At 65.3% G+C, this 26,549-nt stretch overlaps 2 protein-coding genes and 1 long non-coding RNA gene across 11 annotated transcripts in view; 2 read left to right on the top strand and 1 right to left on the bottom strand.

The window, feature by feature from the left end:
- The window catches only part of GAK (cyclin G associated kinase), a 56,172-nt gene extending 49,997 nt beyond the window's left edge, over positions 1-6,175 (top strand). For 7 of the 8 annotated variants that reach the window (XM_021100831.1, XM_021100830.1, XM_021100837.1 and 4 more), the window contains 5 exons: positions 568-684; positions 4,088-4,312; positions 4,714-4,862; positions 5,449-5,625; positions 5,696-6,175. In XM_021100831.1, the coding sequence (XP_020956490.1) occupies positions 568-684; positions 4,088-4,312; positions 4,714-4,862; positions 5,449-5,625; positions 5,696-5,797 (770 nt within the window). In that variant the 3' untranslated portion in view covers positions 5,798-6,175. Of the gene's footprint in view, positions 1-567; positions 685-1,391; positions 3,375-4,087; positions 4,313-4,713; positions 4,863-5,448; positions 5,626-5,695 lie in introns of those variants that run through there. The other variant, XM_021100835.1, reaches the window with a different exon arrangement.
- LOC110262027 lies at positions 11,198-14,984 on the bottom strand. The gene is made up of 3 exons (XR_002346507.1): positions 14,843-14,984; positions 12,292-12,664; positions 11,198-11,234 (listed from the first exon to the last, which is right to left on the bottom strand). It is a non-coding gene; the product is annotated as an uncharacterized LOC110262027 (long non-coding RNA).
- The window catches only part of CPLX1 (complexin 1), a 33,846-nt gene continuing 22,568 nt past the window's right edge, over positions 15,272-26,549 (top strand). Inside the window, exons 1-2 of one of the 2 annotated variants that reach the window (XM_021100829.1) lie at positions 15,272-15,392; positions 17,176-17,281. In XM_021100829.1, the coding sequence (XP_020956488.1) occupies positions 17,251-17,281 (31 nt within the window). In that variant the 5' untranslated portion in view covers positions 15,272-15,392; positions 17,176-17,250. Of the gene's footprint in view, positions 15,393-15,719; positions 15,877-17,175; positions 17,282-26,549 lie in introns of those variants that run through there. The other variant, XM_003356825.4, reaches the window with a different exon arrangement.

Raw genomic sequence — 26,549 nt, 5'->3', positions numbered from 1 at the left:
TCCGCAAGGCCCCGGAAAGGCTGCCGGCTGTCCTGGCCGCTGCCCTGCCCGTGGGCCCAGGAGCGCGCCCGGCCTCCACTCGGGGCCCGCCCGGCCTCTGTGTACGTCGGGATTCTCCGCTGTGGAGACGCCCCAGCAGTGAGCTGCTCTCAGAGCAGTGGTGTGTGCGAGGCCTGCGACACCTGTCCTCTCGGTCAAACACAGGCTCTCCCCCCACTTGTGTACTGTGACGTCTGTGCGTTGAAGGTACAGCTGCGTGTCCATCGAGGAACACAGTGGAGCCGCACAGCCCCACGCCGCGCTGTTCGCAGGCCGACTGTGTGGTTCCGCCCGGGCGCAGGACAGTCCTGCACTCAGCAGTCTCAGTACCTTGTCCCTGGAATTACGAGGGACACTGTAAACTGCTCTGAAGCTTAGGTTCCAGGAGGTGGTGGGACAAGCCCAGAGCCACCTGTGCCCGGTGTCAGGCTGCTTGGGGTGCGTGTGGCCGTGTCCCGGGGCTCTGAGGGGGCGGGCGCAGCCGCGTCCCCCCCACTGCGCTACTTCTAATGCCCCGCCCTCCTCCAGGCCCCTTCTTCTCTCCCGGAGGCCAGCCGGCCCCTCCTGGCCCCCCGGCCAGCCAGCCCCAGTCTCAGAACCAGGACCCGTTTGCTGACCTCGGTGACCTCAGCTCCAGCCTCCAAGGTAACCTGCAGGCTGTGTGGGGCGTGCAGAGAGCGCCAGGCCCTTGTGGGGGGACTGGAGGGGGGTCCTCACCCCTTTCACCGAGGCCCAGGGCACAGCCACACCAGGCAAGGCCCATCTGCCTCGTCCTCAGGGCCTGTCACCGAGATAATCCCAGAAGCCGTCAAGGCTGGCTCCAGAGCCTCCCCCCGCCCCGCAGGCATTGCAGAGCGTGGGGGACCATGGGGGGCAGACTCGGCCAGGAGTGTGGAGTGAGCCTGCCCTGCTCCCAGGGGGGCCGAGCTCCTCCCGGGGCTGCTTTTCTGGGAAGACGTAGGGGGGCGTTCATTGGAGACCATGCGCGCTTGTCCCGTGTGTCCCATCCCGGCGGGCGGGCGGGCAGCATGTGGAGTTTCTGGTGAAAGTCAAGTCAGGTCTTCCCAGAAGGCCCCCCCCGCCCCGGTGTGTCGGCCTCAGTGTCTCCCTGAGTGTTCCTGGAAGTTTGGCCTTGGCTTCCTGCCTCTGTCTGAGGCTGTGAGTGCAGGGCGGGGCCACGCGGCGCCTCCGGGCGCTCACTTTCAGGATGGAGTCCGACCCTCAGCTCTGCCCTCTGACCCAAGGCCTCCAGTGCACCCCTCGGAAGGTGGGGTCCCCACGAAGCTGATGGAGCCGGAAGGAGAGACAAACTCACATCCTAGTTGGAGGCCTCAGCATCCCTCTGTCCACAGGGATAGGGCGCCAGACAGAACGTCAGCCAAGCGTGGGAGCCGAAGGCCTCGCCCACCCAGCCACCAGGAAGGGCCGAGCCCTGGGCCGTGGGCAGTGTCAACCGCTTTAAAAGAACAGAAGTTGTACAGTCGCTGTTGTTCCCTGATGGACTCACGCTAGAAACCGGCAACACCAAGAGGTAGAACCTCCACGTTGTTGGAAATGGAGTGACCCGCTGCTAAACAACACGAGTCATATGGGAAGTCGCGCGGGAAATCGAACCGTACGTCAAAGAGTAAAATGAAAACACCGCGTCGGAACGCGGGGTGCAACTCGAGCGGCGCCAGGGGCGCCCGTGGCACCGAGTGTGCAGTCGGGAGAGAGAGGTGCCTCGCCGGCTCAGAGGGTCTTCGCAGAGAAAGGCAAGGTAAGCTCGAAGCCAAGAAGGAAGAAGACGATACGCAGCCCCCGTCGGTGAACCAGAGTGAAAACTAGAGAAAAACGGGGTAAACACAAAGTTTGTTTTCTGAGAAGATCCGCAGAATTGACAAATCCCTGCTAAGATGGATTTAAAAAGGTTGACACGTCGTCCGCAGACTCCAGAGACTCCGTAGGGCAACGGGCTCACGGCCTCCGAGGGGCGCGGTGCGGGAGGGCGGTACCGTGAGGGGGACTCCGGCCCAGATGGGCTCCCTGGAGAATTTTACTGCACATTCAGAGGACTCGCAGCAATTCCGGTCTCTTCCAGGCAGCGGGAAGAGGAGGGCACCTTTTCCAGTTGGCTTTTTGAAGCTGGCATTACTCTGACACCAAGAGCAGACAGAGACCGTAGCGTCCCTCCCAAGTCCAGGCGCAGAATGAGAGCTGCGCCCCGGCACGTGGCGGTCACCCTGCACAAGGGGACCCACAGCACAGCCGGGGAGGGACGCCGTGCGCCCTGCGATGCAGGAGTGGCACCGGGCATGCTTGGCAAACCACGGCGAGAACCACGCACTCACAGAGGCCTGCCGCCAGCTTGGGGCTGGACTGGGGAGCCCTCACGCTCCCGGTCGACCCAGGGGGTCCAAGCAGGGACGGAAGGGGCACAGGCAACTGCGGTCTGCGTGGGAAGCCTCCAGGGTCTGTGCAAACGTCGCAGGTCCCAGAGTGAGCTCCCGAGGTCACAGGACACAAGGCTGCTTCTCTTTGCTCGCAGCGACCACTGGTATTAGGAGCCCCACGGTGGAACCACCCCATGTACAGTTCCCCAAAAGAAGAGAAAAGAAACACCTCTTACCAAGCACTCACGGGACCTATGTGGCAAAGCTGCGAAACCACCCGGGGAGGAGGTCAGGGAGCCCCTCAGCCAGCGGCCGGGCTCCGGCCCGGAAGGCACCCTGGTCACTGGGCCGGTTCCTGCCAGAAATTCCCGAGAGGGGGCTCCTGCAGGCACGGCCGAGCTCGAGCTCGCTGCGGGGTTGCTGGGACTCGGGGGAAGGGGCCTTGCCGGGACTTGCCCCGCCAGGCCTCGGGCTTCCTCTGCGGCTGCCGAAATCAGGACTGTGTAGTGTCGGCAGAGGGACAGACACATAGGTCCCCGGCCAGGGTGGAGGACCCAGAAATGACCCGCACAAGTGAGACCTGCTGATTCATGGCAGGGGAGCAAAGCCGTTTGCGGATGGTGCTGGGTCAGTTGTTGGTCGTGGGCAAAGAAAGCGGTCACACCCTGAAGCCCCCGCCTTAAACAGCAGGTGAATGAGGCCCCCAGAGTCGGCCATGAGTTTATAAAGCCTTCGGAAGGAAGCAAAGTCCCAGGAGCTGAGGCGGGGCTTTGGTGTCTCCTGGACCGTGGCCCATCCCGGGAAAATGAAGCTGGAGCAGGTCAAGTGGAATCTTTCGCTCCACTAAACCCTGACGGCAGGATGAAAGGCCACACAGAAAAATCTTTTCGAACCACATACTCGACTCTCTAGGATACGTACACACAGTGAAAGCAAAGCAAAAGTCACGCAACTTGAAAATGGGTGAGCAGTGAGGACGGGGCCAGGCCGCCTGGAGGTGGAGGTGACCTGCACCACTGGCCGCCCGGGGACGCCGCCCCCGGTGCTTGCGGGCGTGCAGCGCCGCGGGTGTCTGTTTCTTGCACACGGAGCCTGCACCTGCTGTTTGCGCCAGAGACGTGCCAGCGCGGCTTGTCGGGGTCTGTGCCGGGGTGCACAGCAGCCTCCTTGTGAGCGCCACACCCCGGAACCTGCTGGAGACCTTCCGCGGCACCCACCTGCCAAGCTGCCAGGCTGCCGGTGACACACAGGGCAGGTGGGTGGGTCCTGAGTGAGAAGGGCCCGCCACAGACGCCCCCTGCCGTGCAGTTCCACCTCGAGAGCATTCTTGAGGCGACAGTCACAGAAGGAAGAACCGGGCGACCTGACCTGGTGTTTGCACAAATCTGTACACGTATGAAGTGGCGCGGAACCACACACCTGACACGCCACACACCCGCATGCGCGGTGTGGGGTGTGGCCTCTGAGGGCCCTGGGCGCTGGCTTTGCAGCTTCCTGGACTCAGCCCTGCGTTCCAGTGGGGAGGTGGTGACAGCCCGGCCCCCAGGGATGGTATGGCTGTGGGGCCACCTTGACGCTGCTGGTCCTGGGGGCTGGCCTAGAAGTTCACCCCGCGAGGGCGTGTTCTCCGCATGCAGGGCCGTCACTGACGCTTCCCGCGTGAACTGTCTCTCCAGGTTCGCCTGCTGCACCTCCTCCTGGGGGCTTTGGTCCCAAAACAGGAGCCCTTCCCAAGGCCAGCGGCTCCTGGCAGACAAGTCGGCCTTCGGCCCAGGGCACCTCCTGGCATCCCCAGGCCAGGCCACCCCCCAAAGCCACTGCACAGCCAAGGCCCAACTACACGCCCGGCTTCAGCGTGATCGGCAGCCGGGAGGAGAGGGGGGTCCGCGCCCCTGGCTTTGGTGAGTCCTTCCTCCGCGCTCCGCTTCCCCAGCTGGCTGCAGAATGGTTCCAGCGGCCCCTTTTGGTCAGCTCGTAGCCCGGTCCTGGGACGGGGTTTAATGAGATCTGGGTCTGTTTCCACCCGCAGGAGCCCCCGGGTGGACGTGAGTGGTTTCAGACGCATGTCTGTGGGGGCCCCTCTTGCCCCTGGGCGGTCCAAGCCCAGTGGTGGTCCCAACGCCTGCTGTGCCCGGGGTGGGGGCGCCTGTCCCACCATCTCCCTCTCCTCAGCCGTCTTGCTGTCCCGAAGGGTCCTGGAGCCGGCAGCGCAGCCTGCAGAAGGCGGGGGGGCCGTGGGTGAACCTGGGGCACGGGGCCGGCCTCTCCTAGCGCGGCCCCTAAAGCCTCCTCTGCTCTCCAGGTCCGAGGCCGCGGGTGTCAGAGAACGACTTTGAGGACCTGCTGTCCAGCCAGGGCTTCTCCTCCCGGGCCGACCGGAGGGGGCCGAGGACCGTGGCCGAGATGAGGAGACAGGACCAGGCCCGAGACACCGACCCGCTCAAGCTGAAGGTGGGGGTGCCGCGGCGGGGGCGGGCGGGAGGCCCCGGGTCACCCGGGCAGGAGCCCCTCGGCCCAGTGTGCCCGCGCAGGCAGTGGCTGCTCGGCGTCACGGCGTAGCTGTTCTCTTGAAAGTCCTGGGGGTGAGATAGAAAGCGCCCACGTGGCTGGACACGAGGCCTGGTGCCTGCCGAGCTCCTCGTTCTGAAGCCCGGTGGGACGCGACCCCGGGCCGCAGCCTCAGCGGCCCTCGTGCGGGACAGGTTGCTGTGGAGGCGCCGGGGCCTCGAGCACCGCCTGACAGGCCGCCTGGGCTGGCCTCTCACCCCTGCTGGCCACTGGGGCCCCAGGACCGACGGGTCGGGGGCCGCGACGGGGGATCCCCTGTGCGTGTCCCACTGACCGCAAGGTTGCCGGGCGCCGTCCACCATCTAGTCCACGCCCCGTCCGGCCAGGCCTGGGCGGGTCCACGCCGGAACTGGGGCTGCGGGGCTGGGGCTGCGGCAAGCGTCCCATGGCCAGAGCCTTGCTCCGCGGGAGGCCTGCGGGTGGGGGAGGGCTGGGCCCAGCACGGCCTGGACAGCGCCGGTCTCTGCAGCTCCAGGACTGGACGGAGGGCAAGGAGAGGAACATCCGCGCCCTGCTGTCCACGCTGCACACTGTGCTGTGGGACGGCGAGAGCCGCTGGACGCCCGTGGGCATGGCCGACCTGGTGACGCCCGGCCAGGTGAAGAAGCAGTACCGCCGTGCCGTGCTGGTGGTCCACCCGGACAAGGTGGGTGCGGGCGAGGGCAGCGGGGAGGGGGTCCTGGGAGCAGGCGGCCCCTCACCGACACCGTCCACAGGCCCAGGGGCAGCCCTACGAGCAGCACGCCCGCCTGATCTTCATGGAGCTGAGCGACGCCTGGGCCGAGTTTGAGAGCCAGGGCTGCCGGCCCCTCTTCTGAGCCCAGGGGCCAGGGCTGCAGGGCCTCGTGGAGCCGGGAGCTGCTGGCTGGACCTTGGGGGCCGCCCCGTGGCCGTGGCGACCTGGGCGGCCCGGCTCCCCCCGGCCCCCATGGCGCGCCCGCTGCGCTCGGTGAGAAGAGAAGCATTCCAGCGCCTCCAGGCCTCCCCTTGTCCGCTGTGGTCCCCGAGGAGCCGTGTCGATGCACGCTCTTCCCACGTGTCGCAGTCTGATTTCTGCTCGGCGGCCGTCCCCTGGGGCGCGTCCCCTGCGCAGGTCGTGCTGCTCAGCTGTCCTCCCGAGTCCGTTTGTGCACGTCCATGTACCTGCTGTAACCAGCCTGGTGGCACCTGTACATAATTAAACTATTTTCTGACAACCCTCGTCTGCGGCCTGCGTGCCCCTCTACAGAGGTGCCACGCCCGGCAGAGGGGGGCTCCCGTGGCTGCGGGCCTGAGCCTCCGGGCTGGCAGGTCCCTCACGGCAGGAGGGCAAGAAGGACCAAGCGGAGGGGGCTTTGGGGCTGGGGGCTGGGCCGGTGGCCAGGGCGGACGGGCACAGCGCAGACGTGCGTCCCCCGAGCCCCTCCTCACAGCAGGAGGCTGGGGCTTCAGGGTCTCTTCTCTGGGGAGTCAAAGCGGCACCTTTCCTGAGGCCTGGCTGTTGGAGAAGCGCCAGCTGCCCAGCCGCAGAGCGTCTGGGCAAACAGCAGGACAGACGGCAATCACCCAGCTCAGGGTTCAGCCTCCTGCGGGTCCGTCCACAGCCCCCTCACCTTCTCAGCACTGTGGGCCAGCCTCTGAGAAGCCCACGTGTCTTATGAGTCAGACGTGATGCCGAGCGGGCTCGAGAGGAGGCCGCCTGCTCCCCTGGTGCGTGAGTTGCTCTTAGCCGGGCCAGGCCCAGGCGTAAGCGCCCGGGAGTCGGGAGGGTCTGTTGGATGCTCCGATCTCAGGCTCCCGGAGGCTCAGCCTCCCCTGGCTCTGGGTCCGGACAGACAGGAGACCGTCAGGACCCCACGCTGTCCCCTCGCTGAGGCCACCCACCCATGGGGCACGAGGGCTACACCCAGCTCTTCCAGGGCTGGCGCCAGCACCCTCACACGTCACAGACACCAAGCGGGGCTGCTCCAAGGACCATGTGTCCCATCCAGTGAGTCCTCGGGGCCCAGAGAACAGCCCCTCCCCGACCCCTGCTGGTGGCCGGGGTCCCTCCTGGACAGAGGTCGGCTTGGGAGAGAGGCTGGGGAGGGACGCATCACAGGACACGCCTCCACACTCCCCAGGGCCGCGGACCCTGCCACCCCCGCCTGCTGAGGACCCCCACCCAGCGTGTGCCAACAGCCCTGGTGACCGGTGTCACCCAGTGCGGCACGGGTCTCCCTGCTGTAGGGGCCCCTTCCCGGGCTGGGGGCCCTTGGGCGCATGGGAGGCCCAGGAGGGCCACGTGCTTGGCTTCGACACGGAAAACACGCTGGGGTCCCACCCCCGCCTGGTTCCCGTGGAGCCTCACCTGATCAGTGGCTGTTCACCGCGTGCCCACCCAGCAGGCCTGGAAGACTCGAGGGCCTTTCTGAGGGTTCAGAGGCCAGCTTGGCCACGAGCCTCCTCGGCTCTCTTGGCTGCCCTGGTCACTCCTCCCGAGGCCTCAGAAGCAAACCGCAGCTCAGGCCCTGCCTGGGGGGGGACCCAGGGTTAGACGCCCTCAGGCCATGGGGGGTGCTGGAGGGCTGTGGGGCCCTTGCTCTGGGGCAGGTTCTACAACCAGGCCTCTGCCCGCCCACTCCCTGCAGGGCCCAGCCCTGGTCCTTCCAGACACCCTCAGGAACCATGTCCCAGCACCTATGGGGTGACTGGAGGGCCTTTGGGTCAGCTGGATGTGTCACCAGGTCTGAGAACAGTCCTGGGGGATGCACCCCTGCCTGGGGCGGGTGGTCAGAGTTCAGGGGTGGGAATCCTCTGTCCGGCGTCAAGCCAGCTCAGACGCCTGACGGGGCTGGGCAGAGCCCCACGGCCTTGCTCTGCAGCCACCGGCCCCCAGGTCTCGGCCAGGCTTCTGCCTGGAGCTGGGGGAGCCCTGCCCTGTGCCCAGCGGCGCAGCCTGGGCCTGCGACGTGGTGATGATGGCAGCTGAGCAGCAGTGCTGTTCTCCCCCCTTGTGGCAGCTTCTGTGCCAAAGTGATGGGCATGCCTGGGGGTGGCCTTGGCTGCCCCGAGAGCCGTGAGGACACAGACACACGCGGGCGGGGCTTTGGTGTTTCCTGTTCCCGGATGAGGCCCGGACACTGTCTCATGTGGAGCGGCCCTGGGGGCCTGGCATTGCCCTGTCTGCTCATGCCGGACGGGGCCCTTGCTGGCCGGGCGTGAGGGCCAGGAGCATGAAGACCCCCACAGGTGGTCCGAGGCGCCGCCGCCACCCACCTCAGCCCGGCAGGCCTGCGGTTGGCAGAAGGATGGTTCTCAGCTCAAGGGTCTACGGGCAGAGGGCGGGCTCTCAGGCCAAGTTCACCAGGAACCCCCGGGAAGGGGCCCAGGGACTGTCCACTCAGAGTGAGCAGGGAAAGGGGGGCAGGGGGCTTCCTTCATTCCTGGGAGTGCTGCTCCCACCCCCCACTGGTGCCTGGTCTCCATGCACAGTCCGCAGCCGCCCCCGCTCTTGTGTCCCCAGGACACACCCTCTGCCCGTAAAGTGGCATTTCAAGGCCAGGAAACCCCCTCAGGCCAATTTTAGTGTCAGACCTGCCCCTTTGGGGACAACTTCTGGGGCTCAGCCTTGCCTTGCCTCTGCCAGGGCCCTTTAGAACGTGGCTAAAAGAGGGTGCCTGGGTCTGCCGGGCTGGGGGCAAGGACCTGTATAGACCTGCTCCTACCAGAGTCTGGGGACGCCCCGGGGTCCTTGCTGGAGCCCCTGGGGTGTGGGGGAGATGGAGGGACCTCAGGAAGGGCGTGGGGGTCATTAAGGGGTGGGAGGCAGCTTCTGGGGGCCCAGGGAGGTTTGGGGCACTTGAGCCGGGATCCTCCAGGAGTCTCATCAGATGTGGGGGCAGAGCCTGGGCAGGGTGGGGGTTGCTGAGCAGCTAGGGGGCCACTGGCCAAGGGTCCCACCTCTTATGGAGGGATTGCAGGGTTGGGGCAGGGCCTGTGTCAGGTCGTCATCTAGACCCAGGCCCCCTGATGACGGGGGGAGGGGAACATGTGGTTCCAGACCCCTAGGCAGGCCCTGGACAGACGGCCGGCCAGGACACCAGGCCCAGGGTGGCACCAGGGCTGGCCCCAAGGCTGCCAGGCCATCCTGTCGGCCAAGGCAAGGGCTGCCAGTGACCCGACCCGGACCAAGGAAGACCCCTCCTCCCTAGTCCATGGGGCCCTCGGGGCAGCCCACCCCCGGCTGTGGGGTCCACCCAGTGCCCACAAGGCCGCGGCCTGGAATAGCACTGCCAGGCAGGTGCGTGGTGGGGGGCAGAGGAGTGCTGACAGTCGCCTTTTCAGTAATTTCCTGGGGGCCGGGGGGGGGGGCATTTCTATCAGCTTTATTTTTCTGCTGCTCCTCCAGGGGGGAGTCTCGGTTTTTCCAGCCTCTCCTTGACGTGCCCAGGGCGTCTGTCGTGGTGGGGGTGGTCCAAGGTCTCACCTGTCTGGGCCACACCACCTGCACCTGCAGCACGGCTGTGGGACTCAGACCTTCCAGGTGGGCCCCACCTTCGAGGGGCAGAGTGGGTCGCAGCCTGGTCCCAGGAAGCATGACGGAACACGGGTCGCCCCACTCCTGCCGTGCCCCCCCTCTTCTGCTGCCGTTTCCCACCTTGCAGCCCCCACGTCCCCCGGCTCAGGACCTCCGTCCTTCCCGCCTGCGGTGCCCACTGCTCAGAGTGCAGCCCTCCAGTGCTCCTGTGGCGCATCCTGGGGGCACTGGGTCATTCAGCCTAAGGCTGGCCGGGCCACACGCTAATGGTCCCCCGTCTCTCCAGCTCCGCCATTCCGATTATACGCATGGCACTCAGCCAGTCGTGTCCAGGAGTAGAAGCTTCTAGAGACGCAGCCTTCCCGCCTTCCTCAATGGCTGCCGAAGCACCAGCACAGTACCTGGGTGGCGGGGGGCGGGGGGGTGTGTGTGACAGGGACGGGATCCAGAGAGGCCAGCCCAGCCCCAGGGCCTCGGGGGCTGCTACCCGCACAGATGTGCTGATAAATTACTGCTAAGAAAAGAGAGGATGCCTGACGGTGCTGCGGGCACCTGTGGTATGAGCGCTCCCACCGCAGCCAGCCCGGGTTGCCACCATGAAGTCACTGGACGGTCCCCTGGTGCGCACAAGCCTGGCTGTGATGGCCTCCCTGTCCCCTGGGCAGGCCTCAGGCCACACCCTGTGCTGAGCCTATGGGAACAGGGCCTGAATTCAGCCACCGACCCTGCCTGCAACTGCAGCCCTGGACACAAGCAGAGCCGTGAGAGGCTAACGGCCCAGGACTGAAGGAAGGCCCAGCCCGGGTCCGAGCCCTGGCCTCCTCATCTGAGTGAGCAGACAGGCTCTCCTGGAGGACCCATCCTGCAGGACCTTCACAGGCCTGGCCACACTCTGGGTGTTACTGGAGGGGGGAGTGGGAGGGGTGGGGGCTGCTCCGGGTGGTGGCCGTGGCCGTCTGTGTCCCTTAGGCCTGCGTTCCTGGGAGGGGTTTCTCCAACCTGAAGCCCACCCCCTAAGGTCCAACTCTGTCGTCAGCCACCTCAGCGCCTGCTGGAGCAGGGTCACTGGCTGCAGTGGTCTAGACCTGGCCACACACCGTGCCGAGGAGGGCCCTGGGGCTTCCCCCTGTGGCCGCCTTGGGGCCTGAGGGAGACCGGGCGCAGCATCCACCTGGAATCGCCTGGCCCCACAGCTCGGACCGCACTGGGCTGGGGCCCTATGCGCCCCCAGGAGTCCCGGACCTTCCCTTGGGCCGGGCAGCCGCTTTCTATCCAGGGCCTGAGGCTGGCCTCTGACGGGGTGTCCTGGTGCAGGTCCCGGGGCAGGCTGGGCGGTCCTTGGGGGTAAAGGAGGCCTCGAAAGAAGGTTGGGGTGACGGCAGAGCTGACGGATGTGGAGCAGGGACTCCTGGTCTGCGGCTCAGAGAAGCTGCCCCATGAGGGTCTCACGACGAGTCAGTGGGGGTGACACTGGACAGAGAGTCAGGGGCCCAGAGCCCAGGTGTGAGCAAAACTAGGGGGGCCAGAGTTCCCTTCGTGGCTCGGTGGTTAACGAACACCACTAGGATCCATGAGGATGCAGGTTTGATCCCTGGCCTCGCTCAGTGGGTTGGGGATGCGGTGTTGCCGCAAGCTGTGGTGTAGGTCGCAGACGCAGCAGCTCGGATCTGGTGTTGCTGTGGCTGGGGCGTAGGCGGGCGGCTACAGCTGTGATTCAACCCCTAGCCTGGGAACCTCCATGTGCCTCGGGTGTGGCCCTGAAAAGCAAACAAACAGAAAACAACTAAATTAGGGTTGCCCCTTTGCTTTTGGAGTCTGCCTCACTGGCAGCTGGGGAGGGGACCCTGAAGTGAAGCCTGGGCGAGCTGATGCGGGGACTGGCCCCAAGCCAGGTCTGCGGTGGCCTGGACCAAGGGCGGCTGGCAGCCTGGGCCCCCACCTGGCAGAAACCTTTAGAAGCACTGCCTGTACCCCCCCATGCCTCCTGTTCACGACCGAGGCCCGGGGCTCACTCACGGCCTCCCTGTGCGTCTGTGCAGCCCCCCCCCCCGCCCCCCGTGGCTGCCACCGCCCACGGGGCTGTGAAAAGCGGAATTCCATTTTCAGGCCATGTGAGCCCTGCTATTTTCACCTTGCAGCCCAGAGGTGCGGGTGGCTCTGCGTAGAGCCACAGCCCCCAGTGGAGAGCCTCTAGGTCACCCACCCCACCTCCAGCCCCCTTCCCTGAGCATTACTAGAGGCGCCCCCCCTTTCTAACGCTTGCCACCCTCTAGGCGGCCTCAGAGTCCTGCAGCCCGGCACGGCCCCCTGTGCCCTGGGAAGAGGAGAGGGCTGGTCCCCGGCCCCATGGGCATGACTGGTGCAGGAGGCCAGGGAGTAGACAGATGGCCGAGGTGACTGTGGGCTGGGGGAGGGCACGAGGGGCATCTGCAGGACAGCAGTCCTGCCAGCTCAGCGGGGAGGACCCTGTGGGGAGGGGTGGCAGGCATCTGGGGTCCGAGGCAGAGCAGGGGCAGCCCGAGGGCCCAGGAGGCATCGCTGTGCTCTGAGCCCAGATGCTGGTCCAGGTCGTCAGGCGAGAGGGTCCCCAGAACTCCTGGGGCGGGGCGGGGGGACCGAGGGGCTGCCTTGTCTCTGGAACTCAAGTACCCGGCGTGCGGGTGGGCAGGGCCTCTGTGGAGATGGACGCTGGGAAGGAGGGCATTTTAGCACATGACCTGCCCAGGCACCGCGTAGCCCAGCACCCCAGACTGGGCCAGCACCTCCGGCCCCACCCTCGGAGCCTGTGAAGACCAGCTCCCGGCGCTGACCCACCTGGCTGGGGAGAGGGCCCTGGGGCCTCCATGCAGAGCCACTCCGGCCCAGCTCGCCGACAACTGTGATGATGTCTCATCTCACTACGCGTGTATTTTCACGTGTTGTTACCCTTCAAGGAGTGATGAAATCCAGCAGGAGCATGGCAGTGGGCACGCGCCGGTCCTGGGACCGCATCATTCTGTTCCCGGTGTTAGAGTATTAAGCTTGCATGTGAAGTTTCTGGTGAGTGCAGTGTGTGCGCGCCAGAGCTTGTCCTGTGCTTCCTGCGGGGCCTGCGGCCCTCTTGCCAGGGCTGAAGGACAACCTGGAGGAACCCTGAGTGTCCTGGGGCACAGGAGCGGCTTCGGGAGACAGCAGGCACCAGGCCTCCCTGGAGGAAGTGGAGGGCCATCAGATGGGGGCTTGCCGCGGGGCTGGGGGAGGGGGCGGCTGGAGCAAGGCGGCAGCCTCCCCTCTCTGCCATCTGGAGTGACCCCATGGAGGCTACCGGGGGGGCCTCCGGGGGGGGTGGTCTCAGACCATGCGGCCTTGGCTTTAGCAAAACCCCGCCTTGGGTCAGGGGTTCCTGGCTGTCAGGGCCACTTTCTGGATTTTTCGCATACGCAGGGCACTGAGCTAGGGGCTCTGTCCCTGTCCTGCCAGCTGGCCCGGGCCCCGGAGTTTGGCTCTGGCCAAACACACGCGCCCCAAAACTGACTGCTTGGTTGGAACCCCTCCCCATCTCTCCAGCTCCGTGCACCCTCCTCCTGCCTGGCCTGGCCTCTGGCCACCCCCCGACGGCCCACAGGTGTGCCCCCACCACCATCCTGGGTCTCCAGCCCCGTGGATCCTGATGGGTGCCCTTGGCTGTTACAGATGTTTTCTGCTCAGCTCCTGCCTCGGGAGGACCCGTCCAGGACCCAGGCCCTCTTTGGGGCACTCACAGGGCCATGAGTGCCTCCTGGGATGTGGCCCTGAGGCTGGGTCGCCTCCGGAGCCCATGTGGCCATTGGGCCCATCCGTCCTCACCTTCTGCCCAGAGCCCCTGCCCCCACCCCCCGCCCCTAGTCCTGACTCCACAACTGCCTGGCCTCCCTGGCCTGGGACTGTGGCCAACCTTGTCTATTTCACATGGGAGCCCCCCACCTCCCCACCCCCCGCCCCAGCCCGGGGCCTGGATGTCTGAGGAGGGCAGCTGTGTGTGCAGTGGGTCTAAGAGGAGTAGCAACAGACCAAGACAGACAGAGATGGAGGGAGACAGAGGAAGAGCCAGAGAGACAGAAGGACAGAGACAGAGGAACAGACAGATACATGGATAGAGAGGGAAGGAGAGATACACAGAGACGGAGACAGAGCTGGCGACTTCAAACCTGACCTCTGAATGGTGACCCCAGAGGGAGGGAGAGGGAGGGAAGGAGAGACAGGGCTAGAAGGTCAGGCAGCAGGACCAGCAGAAGGGCCTCTGGCTTCTGGGCCCCAGGGGTGTGTGGAGTTCAGCCAGGCCTGGGCCACGGGATCGGCGGGGGGGGGGGGGGGGGTGGAACCTGTGCTCACGGACACCTGCACTCCCCTCTCCTGCCCATACGAAGCCCCACACCCAGCCTGGCAGCCCCAAGGTCAGTGGCGTGTCTCCCTGCCTTGAACGGGCCACTGGGGTCATTGGTCATGGGGCTGCCCTGGACTCAGCTGGGGTCACCTCAGGGGCCTCTGCGGGGTTACCATCAGGAGGTCAGCTGTGGGTCAGTCCTCAGGTCCACCTAGTGGCGGGGGGCCTCTAGTGGGGAAAGTGACGTGCCCCTTTCCTGGACCCACACTCTCCCTCTGGCATCCACACCCAAGTTCTCAGGACACCAAAGGCCCAGGCTGGGCAGAGCCTGTGGGCTCAGGCTGGACCCTCAAGACCCTCAGACACATGCAAACAGGCGGCCGCTCCCATCCGTCCTCAGACCTGCAGAAGCCCTGGGGCTTTGGCCCACCTCCCCCGAAGGGTGGGGATAGAGGTGCAATGGAGGCACTCCTCACACCCCTGGGTCAGCCAGGGTGTGTCCCAGGGCCCCAGCTTCTGAGCTGCCCCACCCACCCTCCTGGCACTTCCTCACCCCGATCTAGGTGACAGGAGCCATCAGCAGGAGGAATGGATAGAGTGCTGGGGAGGCTGCAGATGCAGAGTGCAGCGTGCCGCTGCCCCCCCGCACAAAGCAGTGCTGGCCTGTGCCGCCCTGCCTGCACCTGCTGGGCACAGCGGGCGGGGGTGGGAGCTGGGAGCCCAGGTGCCAAGCAGACGCGGGGCGGGGGGAGAGCACCCCCCCGGGAGCCCCCCCCCCCCCGCAGGCACGTCCTCCAGCGTTCAGGCTGTGAGTCCTGGGGAGGGGCCTGAGCAGGGGTCTCCTGGGGTTGGGGGTCTCCAGGAGCTGCCCCTGCCCCCACAGGCCCAGGAGCCCTGATGACTCAGCTGGGAGGGATGGGGAAAGCGCAGGGCCACCAGGGGTGTCCACCTGCTGACCAGGAGGCCAGCAGAGACCCCAGACCCCTGCCGAACCGTGGGCCCCTCCCACAACAGTCTTCCTACCCCGAGAGCAGCGGCGGGACCGGAGGCCCAGCCGCCGACCTTGCAGCGACCCCGCTCTCCCCGCAGCGCAGCTTCCGCCGCAGAGGAAATCCCGGAGGCCCGGGGAGGGGGCGGCCCCGCGGGGGCGGGGCTGCGGGGACAGCGAGCGCCACAGCCAGTCCGCAGTGACCTTGGCGCGTCCCCGCCTCGCTTGGGGCCCTGGGCGGAGGGGCGGAGGGGGCGGAGGAGGCGGGGGTCTCTCGGACCCTGTCCCACTGAAATGAAACGGCGGGGCTCTTTCGTTGCGACTCTGTTACACAGAAAAATAGGTCCGGGCCGGTGTGCAGACTGCTCCTCGCTAACGGTTGTGTGGGTTTTCAGGGCCTGGGGGCTCCCTTCTCCTGCCCAGCGGTGCCGGAGGCCCTAGAGCGGCGCGGGTCCGGGACCCCGACAGCGACCGCCGTCGCCGCCGTCGCCAGGGAACTCCTTCGCGAGCGCGCGGGGGCAGAAAGGGAGACCGCGGGAAACGGCGCCCCCGACCCGCGGCCGGACTGGAAAGGACTTTTCCCAGGGGAGTCGCGCGCGTACCCGTCCGCCCGCTGGGTGCCCCTCACGGGCGGAGGCGTTGGGTGTGCGGGGCCCTGTCCGCGGGGGGAGGGCAGCCCCCGGGACCCACGCGCAAGGGGATCGGATGGCGCGGGCTGGGGGTCGTATCCGGGATTCCGAACTAATGGGTGGGCCGGGGTCGTGCGCGCCGGCTCGGAGAGACAGCGCCCCAAGACCCGCGAATCCGGCCAGGGAGCCGGGTTTGGGAGCGGGGGTGGGGGGCGGCTCCGCCCCCCGCCCCGCGGGCGCCCGCCCCGCGCCGCTGCCCCGCCCTCCTCGTCACGCTCGGACGCGGGCGGGGGGCGGGGAGCGCCTCCATGTGACGCGCCCTCCTCGCGGTGCCCTTCAGCTGCCGCCGCAGTTCCCGGCGCGCCACATGGAACCGGCCGGCCCGAGCGCGCTCTGCCGCTGACCGCCCGCCAGCCCGCCCGCGCTGCGGCCCCGGGAAGGTAACCGGCGTCCCCGCGCGCAGCCCCCTCCCCGGCCCTGCGGCCCCCTCCGCGGCCCAGGCTGGGCGCGCACTGAGCCCCTGGCGGGCGCTGTCCGCAGACGCGGTGCTGAAGCGGCTCCAGGGTCCCGGCCCTCCTTCCTGCTCCTTGGCCCGCATCTCCTGCCGCTCGAATCTCCCCTTCCCCTCGCTCGTCCTCTCTCTCTCTCTCTCTCTCTCTCTCTCTCTCTCTCTCTCTTTTCCCTATGTTCTGGCGCGCTCCCGCCTGAGGGCTGCTTGGCTGAGCTGGGCAGCTCGATCTCCTGCAAAGCCAAGGGGTACGGCGGCCGCGGGAGCTCCGAACCGCGCGGGGCGGCGGTGGGAGGGCTGCGGAAGCTCCAGCGGCACCTGGTCTCTCTGTGTCTGGGCCTGAGGCTTCCTCTTCCCCCCCTAGTCCTCCACCCCACCCCGCCACCAGAAGCCAGGGGAGAAGTTTGGAAGAGAATCTGTGTTGCGGCAAGGGCGCCCCTGCGCGCGAGCGCTTTGCGAACAGGCAGGGGCACTCCCGCCCCCTGCCCCCTCCGCAGCCCGCACACTCGCGGATCTCCTTCGTCTGAAGGGGAAAAAAACGCAAATAGCGCATCTCCAGGGACCTGGGTTTCCCTGCCAGGAGCGACCTCACAAGGGGGGAGGGGACACACCGCAGCTGCAGGTTTTATAGGAAGCACCTCCCACCAGACCTCCAGCTGGCCTGGACCCTGGAGAGCCCCATCCACGCAAGTGCATGTGGAGGGATGGACTGCCCCCCCCCCATTTTATTTGTTTCCTGAAGGCTGGGCCCCCTGCAGTTTCTCCTTTCCACCTCAGTCTCTGCTGTGGGCTGGTGGCCTTGGGTGCCGGCCTCTCCCCTGGATGGTACCTGGTCTCCGAAGACTCTTTCCTTGGGAACCAAAGGGAGCGCCCACTCAGGTCTCAACCTTTAGATGGACCCAGGGTTCCACCAAGGAGGCAGCAGAGCCAGTCACCTCCAAACGCCCCTGGGCCTGCCCCACTTGGCGCAGGCTGGTTCCTCTGAGCTGCACCCCCCTCCCTGCATTCGCAGCCAGAAGCTGGCATCAGAAACCCCAAGGCCAGGGGAGACTATTTTGCAGGGGCCTCGGGTGCCCGTCCCAGTGCTGTGGTCTGGCCTTGAGGTGTGGGGGAACCATGAATGATGCTCTCTCAGACCCCAGACCCATGCCCAGGGAAGCCGGGCAGGTGCGAGGAAGAAGTCCTCCCCCGCCCTGTCGGAGGATGACTTGTGCCCACGTCCTCTCCCCAGGCAGAGGACTTCTGGCCACACTCGAATGTGAGCTACGGCCCTCCAAGGAGCCACTGAGGACTCAAAGCCATCGCCATGGAGTTCGTGATGAAACAGGCCCTGGGAGGTAGGAGGGGCCGCTGCATCCCCAGCAGCAGGCGGACACGCGGGGTTGAGCACAAATGTCACATGACACCCAAAGCACACTGCAGGCCCCTCCGGACAGAGTGGGGGAGGCAGGGACCAAAGGCAGCCCCTCCCGAAGCACCTTGGCCAGCTTTGGGGCGGGGGGTATGCACACCTAGTACCAGGATGTGCAGAGCTGAAGCACCTCCACCCCGCCTTGGGAGGACACCCCACGGTAGGTTGAGGGGAACGGGGGCCAGTCTGGCCAGAGCCGGTGGCCCCCACAAGGACATTGCTTCTGGTGAGCAGAGCTGCAAGAGGCTGCAGGGTGGCTACGGCCACTGGAGTGCGGGTAAGGAGCAGAGATGGGCTGGTGGCATCCAGCAAGGGCTTCATGGTGTCACCGGGGTGGGGCCAGCAGTGTGTACAGGGAGCCGGGGCTGGCTGAGCTCAGGGACAAGAGAAGAGGCCCCGGGTAACTCGTGTGCCCTCCCCCATGGAGCAGTGCAGCCTCTTGTGTGTGCTGGGGGAAGGGAGCCCTTCCGGCCCTGCCGACTGCTTTTGAAAGGAATCCTGTACCTGCTTGGCTGGAGGCCATCTCCACGGCCAGAGACCCTGGCCTGGTGGGGAGGTGGTAAACGCAGTGGGCCGGGACCCAGGCCCAGGAGGTGGGCAGGGCAGCGGGCCGAGGTCCACACTGGTACAGATGCAACCCAGGCCTGACTCTGCGGTTAGAGATGTCTTCTTTGGGTGATGGCACCAGCCTTGGACCTCACGTGGTCTCTGTGGGCCACGCCCTGACCCAGTGCCTTTCACAGCCTGGCATGAGCCAGGTGAAGCATGACAAGGCCACTCCTTGGCAGGAGGGACTGAGCGCTCCTCACCAGAGACGGGGTGCCGTGGGCGCTGTCACGCTAGGCGCAAGGGGCAGGGTCGAGGGCCAGTGGCACAGAGCCCAGACAGGGGCCCCGCGTGTGGCTTCTCTTGGAAAGTGGCGGCATTTCCACTCAACATGAATTAACCGAAGAGACTGAGCCTGGCCCAGGGCCACCCTTCCTGAGATTTTGTGGTCAAGGATAGGCTGCAGGTTGAGTCTAATTATAATGATGACGTCACTGGGACGTGATTCAGGGACGGGCCGCATCCTGGCAGCAGGAGGGATCCGAGTTCCACCCAGCCAGTCCCAGGCTGTTACAGATAATTAATTAGGTGGCTAATTCAGGCCTGAGGTGGGCTTGTAGGAAAACTGAAATATCTGATTTGGCTGTCTACATGGCTGGAATTAGCAGGGTAATTGCCAGCCTGGATTCCCTTTGTTCTGTGTCAGCCCAAAGTTTCTCCTTCGATGGCGATGGGGAGGGCTTCACCAGCCACTTGGGAGCCTGGGCGTGGAGGGGTGCAGCCAGCCAGGCACCTCCAGGCAGCCCCTCCCTGGTGCCCCGGGCCCAGCGTGCCCCCTGCCCGCACCCCGTCCTCACCCCAGTGCTGCTGGGGGCGGGGGCTGCTCCGCGTGAGACTGAGTTTTCTCTCCCCCAGCGGGCGTCATTTTGGTGTCTCGGGATGAGTGTGGGTGAGAGGCAGACAGACGGAGACCGGGAGACGGTGCCGAGAGAGACAGAGCAGAGCCGCAGACACAGAGGCAGGACAGACCCGGGACGCTGTCCAGAGACAGGCGGGCCCAGGGGAGACACAGCCAGACACAGACCAAGAAGGGGAAGGCAGTGCCGTGGACCCTGGACGCAGAGATGTGGAGAAACAGGCCTGGAGGGGGACAGACGCAGGATGGGACAGCGGGGGCCAGGCAGCCTGGAGTCAGGCGGGGCAGGCAGCGGGGCGCGAGGCTCAGAGCAGAACTGCAGGAGGAATACACCACGGAGGAGACAGGGCGCTGGGCCCGGGACCAAGGGACTCGAGCAAATGGGTCAGGAAGTGTCAGTGCAGGACAGACGGACAGAGAGGGACACTCAGGGAAACACAGAGAGAGAGGCAGAGTGAGATGGACAGACTGAGAGACAGTGAGAAACAGGGATGTTTCAGAAACAAAGTGAGAAATGGAGTCGGGGCCAGAAGCAGCCCTGTCCCCACACGCACGCCCATGCGCCCGCTTCCCAGTGCTTGTCGTCTGCCTGATCCTGCGTCTCGGGCAAGGCCTTTGTTGGTGCAGAGGCTTTGAAATGACTCCTGGCGGAGACTGCAGTTGAGGGCCTCAAGAGCCCTGAGATAGACAGACAGACAAGACAATGGGCAGCCCCCAGACACGTGCGGCTGTGTCTGTTTGGTCTTGTCCACTCTGGGACTCTTGGGCAGAATCCAGCCCAGGGCCTGCTGGGCCTCAGACAGGTGCCTGCCCTTGTCTGAAGCCTCCAAAGCCCTGGCCCCTGCCCGCCTGGCTGAGCGTTTCAGGAGAGGGCTCGTGGGCTTGTCCACGGCTTGTGCCCCTCGCTTCCTTGAGCGGCTGCTTTCTGCTCCACTGGCAGCCTCGGCCCTCTGTGTGCCAGTCTTTGGCGTGTGCTGGGCACCTACCGCCAGGCTGGTCCGGGTGAGACAGCCACGTGCTGATGTTGCAGAGGGCAGACCGAGGGGCGGCTGGGGCTCAGGGAGAGCCAGGCCTCGCTTGGACCCCACCATGAGACTCCGGGCCAGCCCAGCCTTTCCCGTATTCCTCCGTAGACGCCTGGCTGCCGTGTGTGCAGCCCAGTGCCTCCTGGGCCCCAGGCCTGGCCGGCGGGGTTCTGGCTCTGCCGCTGTAGCTGCCGCGGGGCCCCTGCTGATGGCCTGTCTGGTTGGATGCAGAGCCCACCTCTCTGGGACCACAGGTCGTATGGGGGTGGGGCGGGGACCTCTGGGGGCGCCTGCTGCAGGTGGGCAGGGAAGGGGAGGGAGTTGACAGGGCGTCTTGGTGGTGGGGTTCGGGGCAGGCGGACTGGGGAGGGCAGCTGGGAAGAGGGCGGGCAGAGAGGGCAGCAAGCGGCAGGTAGGGGGCTGTCTTCGACACGGCCCAAGGTGGTGGCCCCTGGGACTCAGGTGCTAGCACATCGACTGTCCTGTCAGGTCCCAGCAAAGCCAGTCCTGTCAGGTAGACGCCTGGCGCCAAGCTGTTCCTCTGAGGGCCCTGGAGGAAGGGATGGGGGCTCCAGAGTTCCTGCCCCGAGGTGGCAGGCTCTGCTCGGATGCTCCAGTCTCAGCCCCTGGAGATGGAGACAGGAGTGGACGTTGGAGGGCTTTGCACAGTGGCCTTCTCTCTCTCTCTCTCTCTCTTTCTCTCTGTGTCTCTGTATCTCTGTCTGTCTGTCTCTCTCTCTCTGTCTCTGTCTCTCTCTGTCTCTGTCTTTCTGTCTCTCTCTCTGTCTCTGTCTCTCTCTTTGTTTCTCTCTGTCTCTGTCTATGTCTCTGTCTCTCTTGATGCAGCCTGAATGGGGCTGGGCGGGGCTTGTGGGCTGGTGAGGGCACCTTTGTTTCTCTCAGACTCTGCCCAGGACACAGCTCTGCTGGGGGCTGCCCCGAGGCCAGGGAGATGGGGGCCCTGCAGGGCTGGCAGGGAGAATTCTCTTGGGGCCACGTGGTCGAGGAGAGCGACCAGCTGTTGGCGAACTCGTTCTCGCCAAGAGAATGTCCTGGAGGCCTTTACAGGTGCTGGGCCTCCCGAAATCCATCAGGACACCTCCAGGTTGAGGAGTTCCCACAGTGGTTCAGTGGGTTAAGGACCCGACATAGTATCCATGCAGATGCGGGGTCAATCCCTAGCCTCGCTCAGTGGGTTAAGGATCCAGTGTGGCTGTTGTGTAGACCAGCAGCTACAGCTCTGATTCGACCCCTAGCCTGGGAGCCTGCCCTAGGTGCGGACATAAAGAGAGAGGAGAGAAAAGGACTTCCAGATTTAAATCAGCCAGTGCCCGGTGCCCATGATGCGCTGATGCCAAGTCGTATGGTGGCTTGGGAGCTTGTCAGCGGCAAAGCGGCCTTGAACTGGAGCCAGGCGCTCCGGCCACATTTGCGTGGATCTGGGACTCGGGGTCCCTCAAGGGTATAATTTGAAGAAGCGGTTTTCCCCCAAGGCCAGGAGTGGTGCATGGCCCTGGAACTATGCTTACTCGTGCAGAGAGTGCAGGCCCTTGTCAGGTTGCTGTGGACGCTCCGTAGGCTAATTCAGAAGCAGCATGGCTGCTTTGGCTCAAGTGATCTGGTTTGTGGCTGGCTGTCCCGTCACTGCCTCCGTGTGACATGTTCTGTGTCTGGACGTGGTTAGGTCCTTGGGGCTGGCGTGGAGGCAGCGGAGGGCTTCGCACAGGAGCGGGTGTCTGAGGTGGGCTCCCCGGAGGAGCAGAGGAGTCTGGGATGTCGTGCGTGCAAAGGCCCAGGGGACCCTTGGCTGAGACAGGCTCGGAAAGCAGCGGGGGACTCCGGGGCCCCGGAGACCAAGCCTGAGGGGGTCTTTTTTCCGAGCCCAGTTCTGCCCTGGGCCCAGAGGTTCAGTCGGTGTGGACGTGTCCTGTGATGAATTGGCCCTGGACCCGTCCTGCGGGCAGGCGGGCTCTGCTGAGGGGCTGCCCTGTTGCGGGGAGTCGGGGGCTGTGCGGGCCTGTGCCTGGTGCGCCGGAAGCAGGAGGGAAGAAGAGCCGCCGGCCCGAGGCGGGCCTGCACGTGTGCCGGCAGCTGGGGCACCGCATCACCCAGATCCCTGTGGGTGGACAGAGGGTGCTCCTCCAGCACCCACAGGGAGAGCCCGGGGCCCGGGGCCCTACAGTCGGGTCCTCCACACCGTGTGTGGTGGGCTGTGCGCGTGGCTGGGGCACCTCTGGGGTCTGGTGGAGGCCAAGGGACCAGATCCAGGGGGAGGAGGGCAGCACCCACCTCCGGGCTCACACGAGACGGGTGGGCTGGGTGGGGAGAGGCCCCTCCGCGCATGGGAGCCCCTCCCTCGGTGCCCACACTTCTCCCTCCTGCAGGGGCTTCGCGGGGCCTCCTTCCTGCTGGGCAGCAGCCTGGGCCCCGCCTCCCGGCTGCCAGCTTGGTTCCACTGCGCCCAGTGGGGGCCTGACTGCAGCTGCCTCGGGGGCCCAGCCCTGGGGTTCGTGAGGTCCCTGCCTCACCCTTAGGCCCTCAAGTCACAACCATGGAGGCAGGTCCTGACCCGCAGTGTCTGCCTGCGGGACTCTACGCCGAGGGCGAGGCCTGGCCTCCCCAGCCTGTCCCAAACCCAGGTCCTCAGGGCAGGGCTGGCCCAGGCTCCTCTCCCCATTCTGCCTGCCTGGGGGCTAACACTGCTTCTCTGGGTCTTCCCACGTATGCGGGGCTGCTCTGCTGGGTGCTGGCCAGGGGAGGCCACGTGCTCTGGCGTCTGGGAGGATGGATGTCACAGAGTGAGCTGGACTGCAGGGGCAGGAGCAGATTGGGCGGGAAAACTAGAACTCTGCATCGGGGAAGATGCTTTTGACTCAAACTACAAAGAACCAGAGCTTCAGTCGAAGTTTATTTCTCCCGTGATGAGGCCTGAGGAAGCAGCTCTGCTCCCAGACCTGGCTCTGACTTACCTTGTGCCACTGTCATCCTGGTGGCGTCTTCCGCTCGCTCTTCAGGGTCACACAGTGGCTGCGACTGCTCCAGCGTCACATCCACAGTTAGGGCAGGAAGACGGGAGGAAGAAGGAGACACAACCCCTTTGTCCGCTTGGACCACGTGTCTGTGGACTCTCCTGGAGTGTTCCATCTCTATGTCACAGGCAAGGTCTGGGAAGGCGAGGGCCAAGGTGGCCTCATCACCCTTAGCCAAGGGGGTGGGTGGGACAGATGGCTCCCGTCGGCCTGGGAAACTGATTTCCAGATGTGGGCTCCCCGGTGCAGGAGCTCCTCCGAGGGCAGGGGTGCCGCCTTCCTCCCCTGCGCCCGCGTGACAGCCAGGCTCCTCGTCAGGCACACACCTCCTCAAGATGAGCAAATACCCACATTCGTGCAGAAAGGGCTTCCAGATGCTGTGGTGGATGGAGAAGGGGCTAGCTCACTTCGCAGGGCTCGGCAGAGACGCCCTTACCCCCCAGCTCGGGGGCTCCAAGGACCCTTCAGAGCAATGGTCTTTTCTCCGGAACCCTTGAAGGAGAGCCCTTCCCTGGGGAGAGGGCGCACCTGGCTGGTTAGGCTGCAGCTCGACTACAAACGCTTTCGGCCCAGCAAGGAGATAGAACGCAGATAATGCACTTCAGCTGATAAAGTCGCTTATTTTTTGCCTCGTTGGTTGGCAAGACGTTCTGGTTGGGATTAAAGTGTTTGTTTTAATAGCTCCCGAGAGACGGGGCTCTTGGTAATCTTAGGCTGACATGGGAGCCGCGGGCTGGCTCTGGATCGCCCCGTGTTTAACGCTGGGACATTACACAGAGCAGGGGATTCGTGAAAATTTCAGAATCAGCATCAAATCCAGGAAAATCCCAATACTGACAAGTTTCAGTGACCTCGGCCTCATAAACTCAAACCCAGGTCAAATCAGATCGGAGTGGGGGAGCAGCAACGGGCTCCTGGCGGCTCCCAGGGGCCCCTCCCCAGGCGCCCCCTCTGGGCTCAGGCTCAGCGAGGGCAGAGGGGAGGAGGGCAGGGTCCCCCCCCCGACTCCTGCTGGCGGCTGGGGACTGCTTGGAGCAGCCTGGTTCTGTCTGGGGGGTGGGGGGTCCTGGCTAGGCTTTCTCCAGACCCCCCTCCTGCGGGTGCTTGGGCTTTGCACACGTTACTGTTTTTCCAGCAGTGCCCTCACGTGTCTCACCTCCTGGACATGGAGAATGAGACTCCTCTCACCCCTGCAGGGGTCAGTCAGGACCCCTGGCTGCTTCCTAGGGGGCAGCCTGGCAGGGTCTGGGGGCGCCCCCATCCTACCCTGTAGGTCTCATGGATTGGATGGTGGACTGTAGTGTCCAGGCAGAAGGAGAGGCTGAGGCCAGGCCACTTCTTGGGCGCCAGTGGAAGGCTCGGGGTACTGGGTTCTGAGTGCTGGGTGCTGTGGCCAGGTGCTGAGTGCTATGTGCTGAGTCTGAGGATGCCAGGTGCTGCATGTGAGGTACTGAGGGCACTGAGGGTTGGGTTCTGAGTGCTAGTTCTGAATGTTAAGTGTTGGGTGCTGGATGCCAGTCCTGGGTGCTGAGGGTGCTGCATGCTGATTGCTAGCTGCTGGATGCCTGTGCTCAGGGTATGGCGTGCTAAGTTGGGTGCTGAGGGTCCTGGGGGCTGGATGCCAGGGCTGGGTGCTGAGGGAGCTGAGTGCTGCGTGCTAGGTGCTGGATGCCAGTGCAGACTGAGAGTCTGGAGAGAGAAGACTCGGGGGGTTGGCAGCCGGCGGGAGCAGCCCAGTCTGCACTTTTTGGTGCTAATGGCTGCTCCTCATGTGCCCCTGGAAAAGCCATGGCCTCTTGTGAATGGAAACGTCAGACCCACGTGCTGAGCTCTGCTTCCTGGGCTGGCGGGTGGGTTTCACTGGGACAGGGTGCTGTCCCCTGCTTTCGCCCTCTGGGGCCAAGCAGCACAGGACCTGGGAAAGCCCTTGGTGGGGGGCCTTGGGAGAGGCAACGGAACAGGTGCTGGGTGCCTGGGGGGCTGCAGGAGGAGCCAGGGAGGATCAGTTTGCTAGAGGGCAAGGGGGGAGCCCTAAGCAGAACTGCTAGCCTCAGACCTGGAGGGTCCCTGGGGCCGTGGGATCACCTGGCACTCAGCCTTTCTTTAGAAGGAAGCCTCTGAACCCGGAGACCCCATGTGCCTGGGTCCCAGGGTAAGAGCAGGCTTCTGTCTGCCCATCAGGCCCGTGGACGCGCTGCTAGCAGAGCCTGCCCTGCCCAGGAGACGATGTGGTGGGGGGACTTTGAGCCCCGGCAGTCACAGCTCGATGACCCTGTGCGTCCATCCCACTCCCAGCTGCACATCGGGCGAGGCACCCATCACCCAGCCTCTGTGGAGATGGCTAGAAGGGACTTGGGTGGGGGGCGGCCCTGAGCCACTGCTCGGCCTCAGGGTGGCTGGGAGGTGGGGGCAGGATGGGTCCTCCCCAGGGCCCAGTTCCTTCCTGGCCAGTGGTGCCCGGACTCCATCCCTGAAGCGTGTCCCTTCCGCAGAGTGGCACTGGGGGGCCGGCAGGGTGGCCAGTGAGGGGCCAGGCAGGTGTGCGAGGAAGCCGGGCAGCTGCCATCTGTCTTGGAGCCGAGTGCTGTTTGGCTTCCTGACTGGCATTGTCATCTTGCCTCTGTCCCTGTGTCCCCCCCCCCCCCCCCCGCCAAGCCAAGACCTGGCCCTCCTCCTGGCGCCCGGCTCCACGGGGGCCTCCCCAGCCAGTTTGGACAGGGAGCAGGGTTTGCAAAGTGCAGGAGGAGGCTATGGCAGCGGGCGAAGGAGCGCGGAGCCATGCGGCCGAGATCAAGAGCTGGGGCCTTCCGGGGGGCCTCCAGCAGCCCCTCGCCAAGCCCCGCGGTCAGCAGCATGAGACGGGGCCTTGCCTGGGCCTCCGCTCCCTCAGGGCTGGACCAGCCTCGGGACAGGTGGGCTCTGCCTGCCGCGAGGACCGCGCAGGAAGCCCGATTTCCCTCTGCTTGGCCAGCGGGCCGGGCGCGACAGGGCCTGGAAGGCGGGCCAGGAGGCCGGACAGCGGACGGTGTCGGAGGTGGCTGTCGCCGCTCCTTGGCAGCTGCTTTGTTGGTGGGCCCAGGACAGCAGTCGGAGCCGTCGACGGCCTGCGCTGCCGCGGCCCCGCCTCACCCGGGCCCAGCGCCTCCCGCCGGCGGGCGGCTGAGGAGCCTTTGCTTTATGGTTTGGTCGAGTGGTTACCGCGCAGCAGCATCCGAAGGACAGATGTGACTCAGCGCGCATCGCCTTAACCTTCGCCTCTTCGCATGCTTCCTTGCTCTCTCACTGATCTCATCTCACTACATGGACGAAATTTTCTTCTTAAAAACCTACTGTAGTGGTTTGAAATCTCCAAGCCCTTTAAATACATTATTCAAGCTCCGATTGCTAGAGTCAGGAAGGACGCCTCGTGTTCTGAGCTCGCGCCAAGTCCCCCGAGACGTCCCTGAGCCCTCGATGTTTGTGGTGACATCCAGAGGGTGGTTTCACAGTTGCTGTTTCCCTCACATATGAAAAATGTTTTTATCTTTTTATTCGACTTGATAGGAGGTATTTATACATAGCTATTTTTAACTTGAACGCGGTTCTCCCCCGCGGTGAAAATAGTAGCCCTTCCCGCAGGGCGCACTGACGGGGTGCGGAACAGTGTGAAGACGCGGTGGCTCTCAGGCGCATCTGCTA

Source organism: Sus scrofa, chromosome 8, assembly GCF_000003025.6.
Source record: "Sus scrofa isolate TJ Tabasco breed Duroc chromosome 8, Sscrofa11.1, whole genome shotgun sequence".
Taxonomy (NCBI): domain Eukaryota; kingdom Metazoa; phylum Chordata; class Mammalia; order Artiodactyla; family Suidae; genus Sus; species Sus scrofa.
The sequence above is the reverse complement of the archived record's forward strand: the minus strand, read 5'-3'. Positions and strand labels throughout refer to the sequence as shown.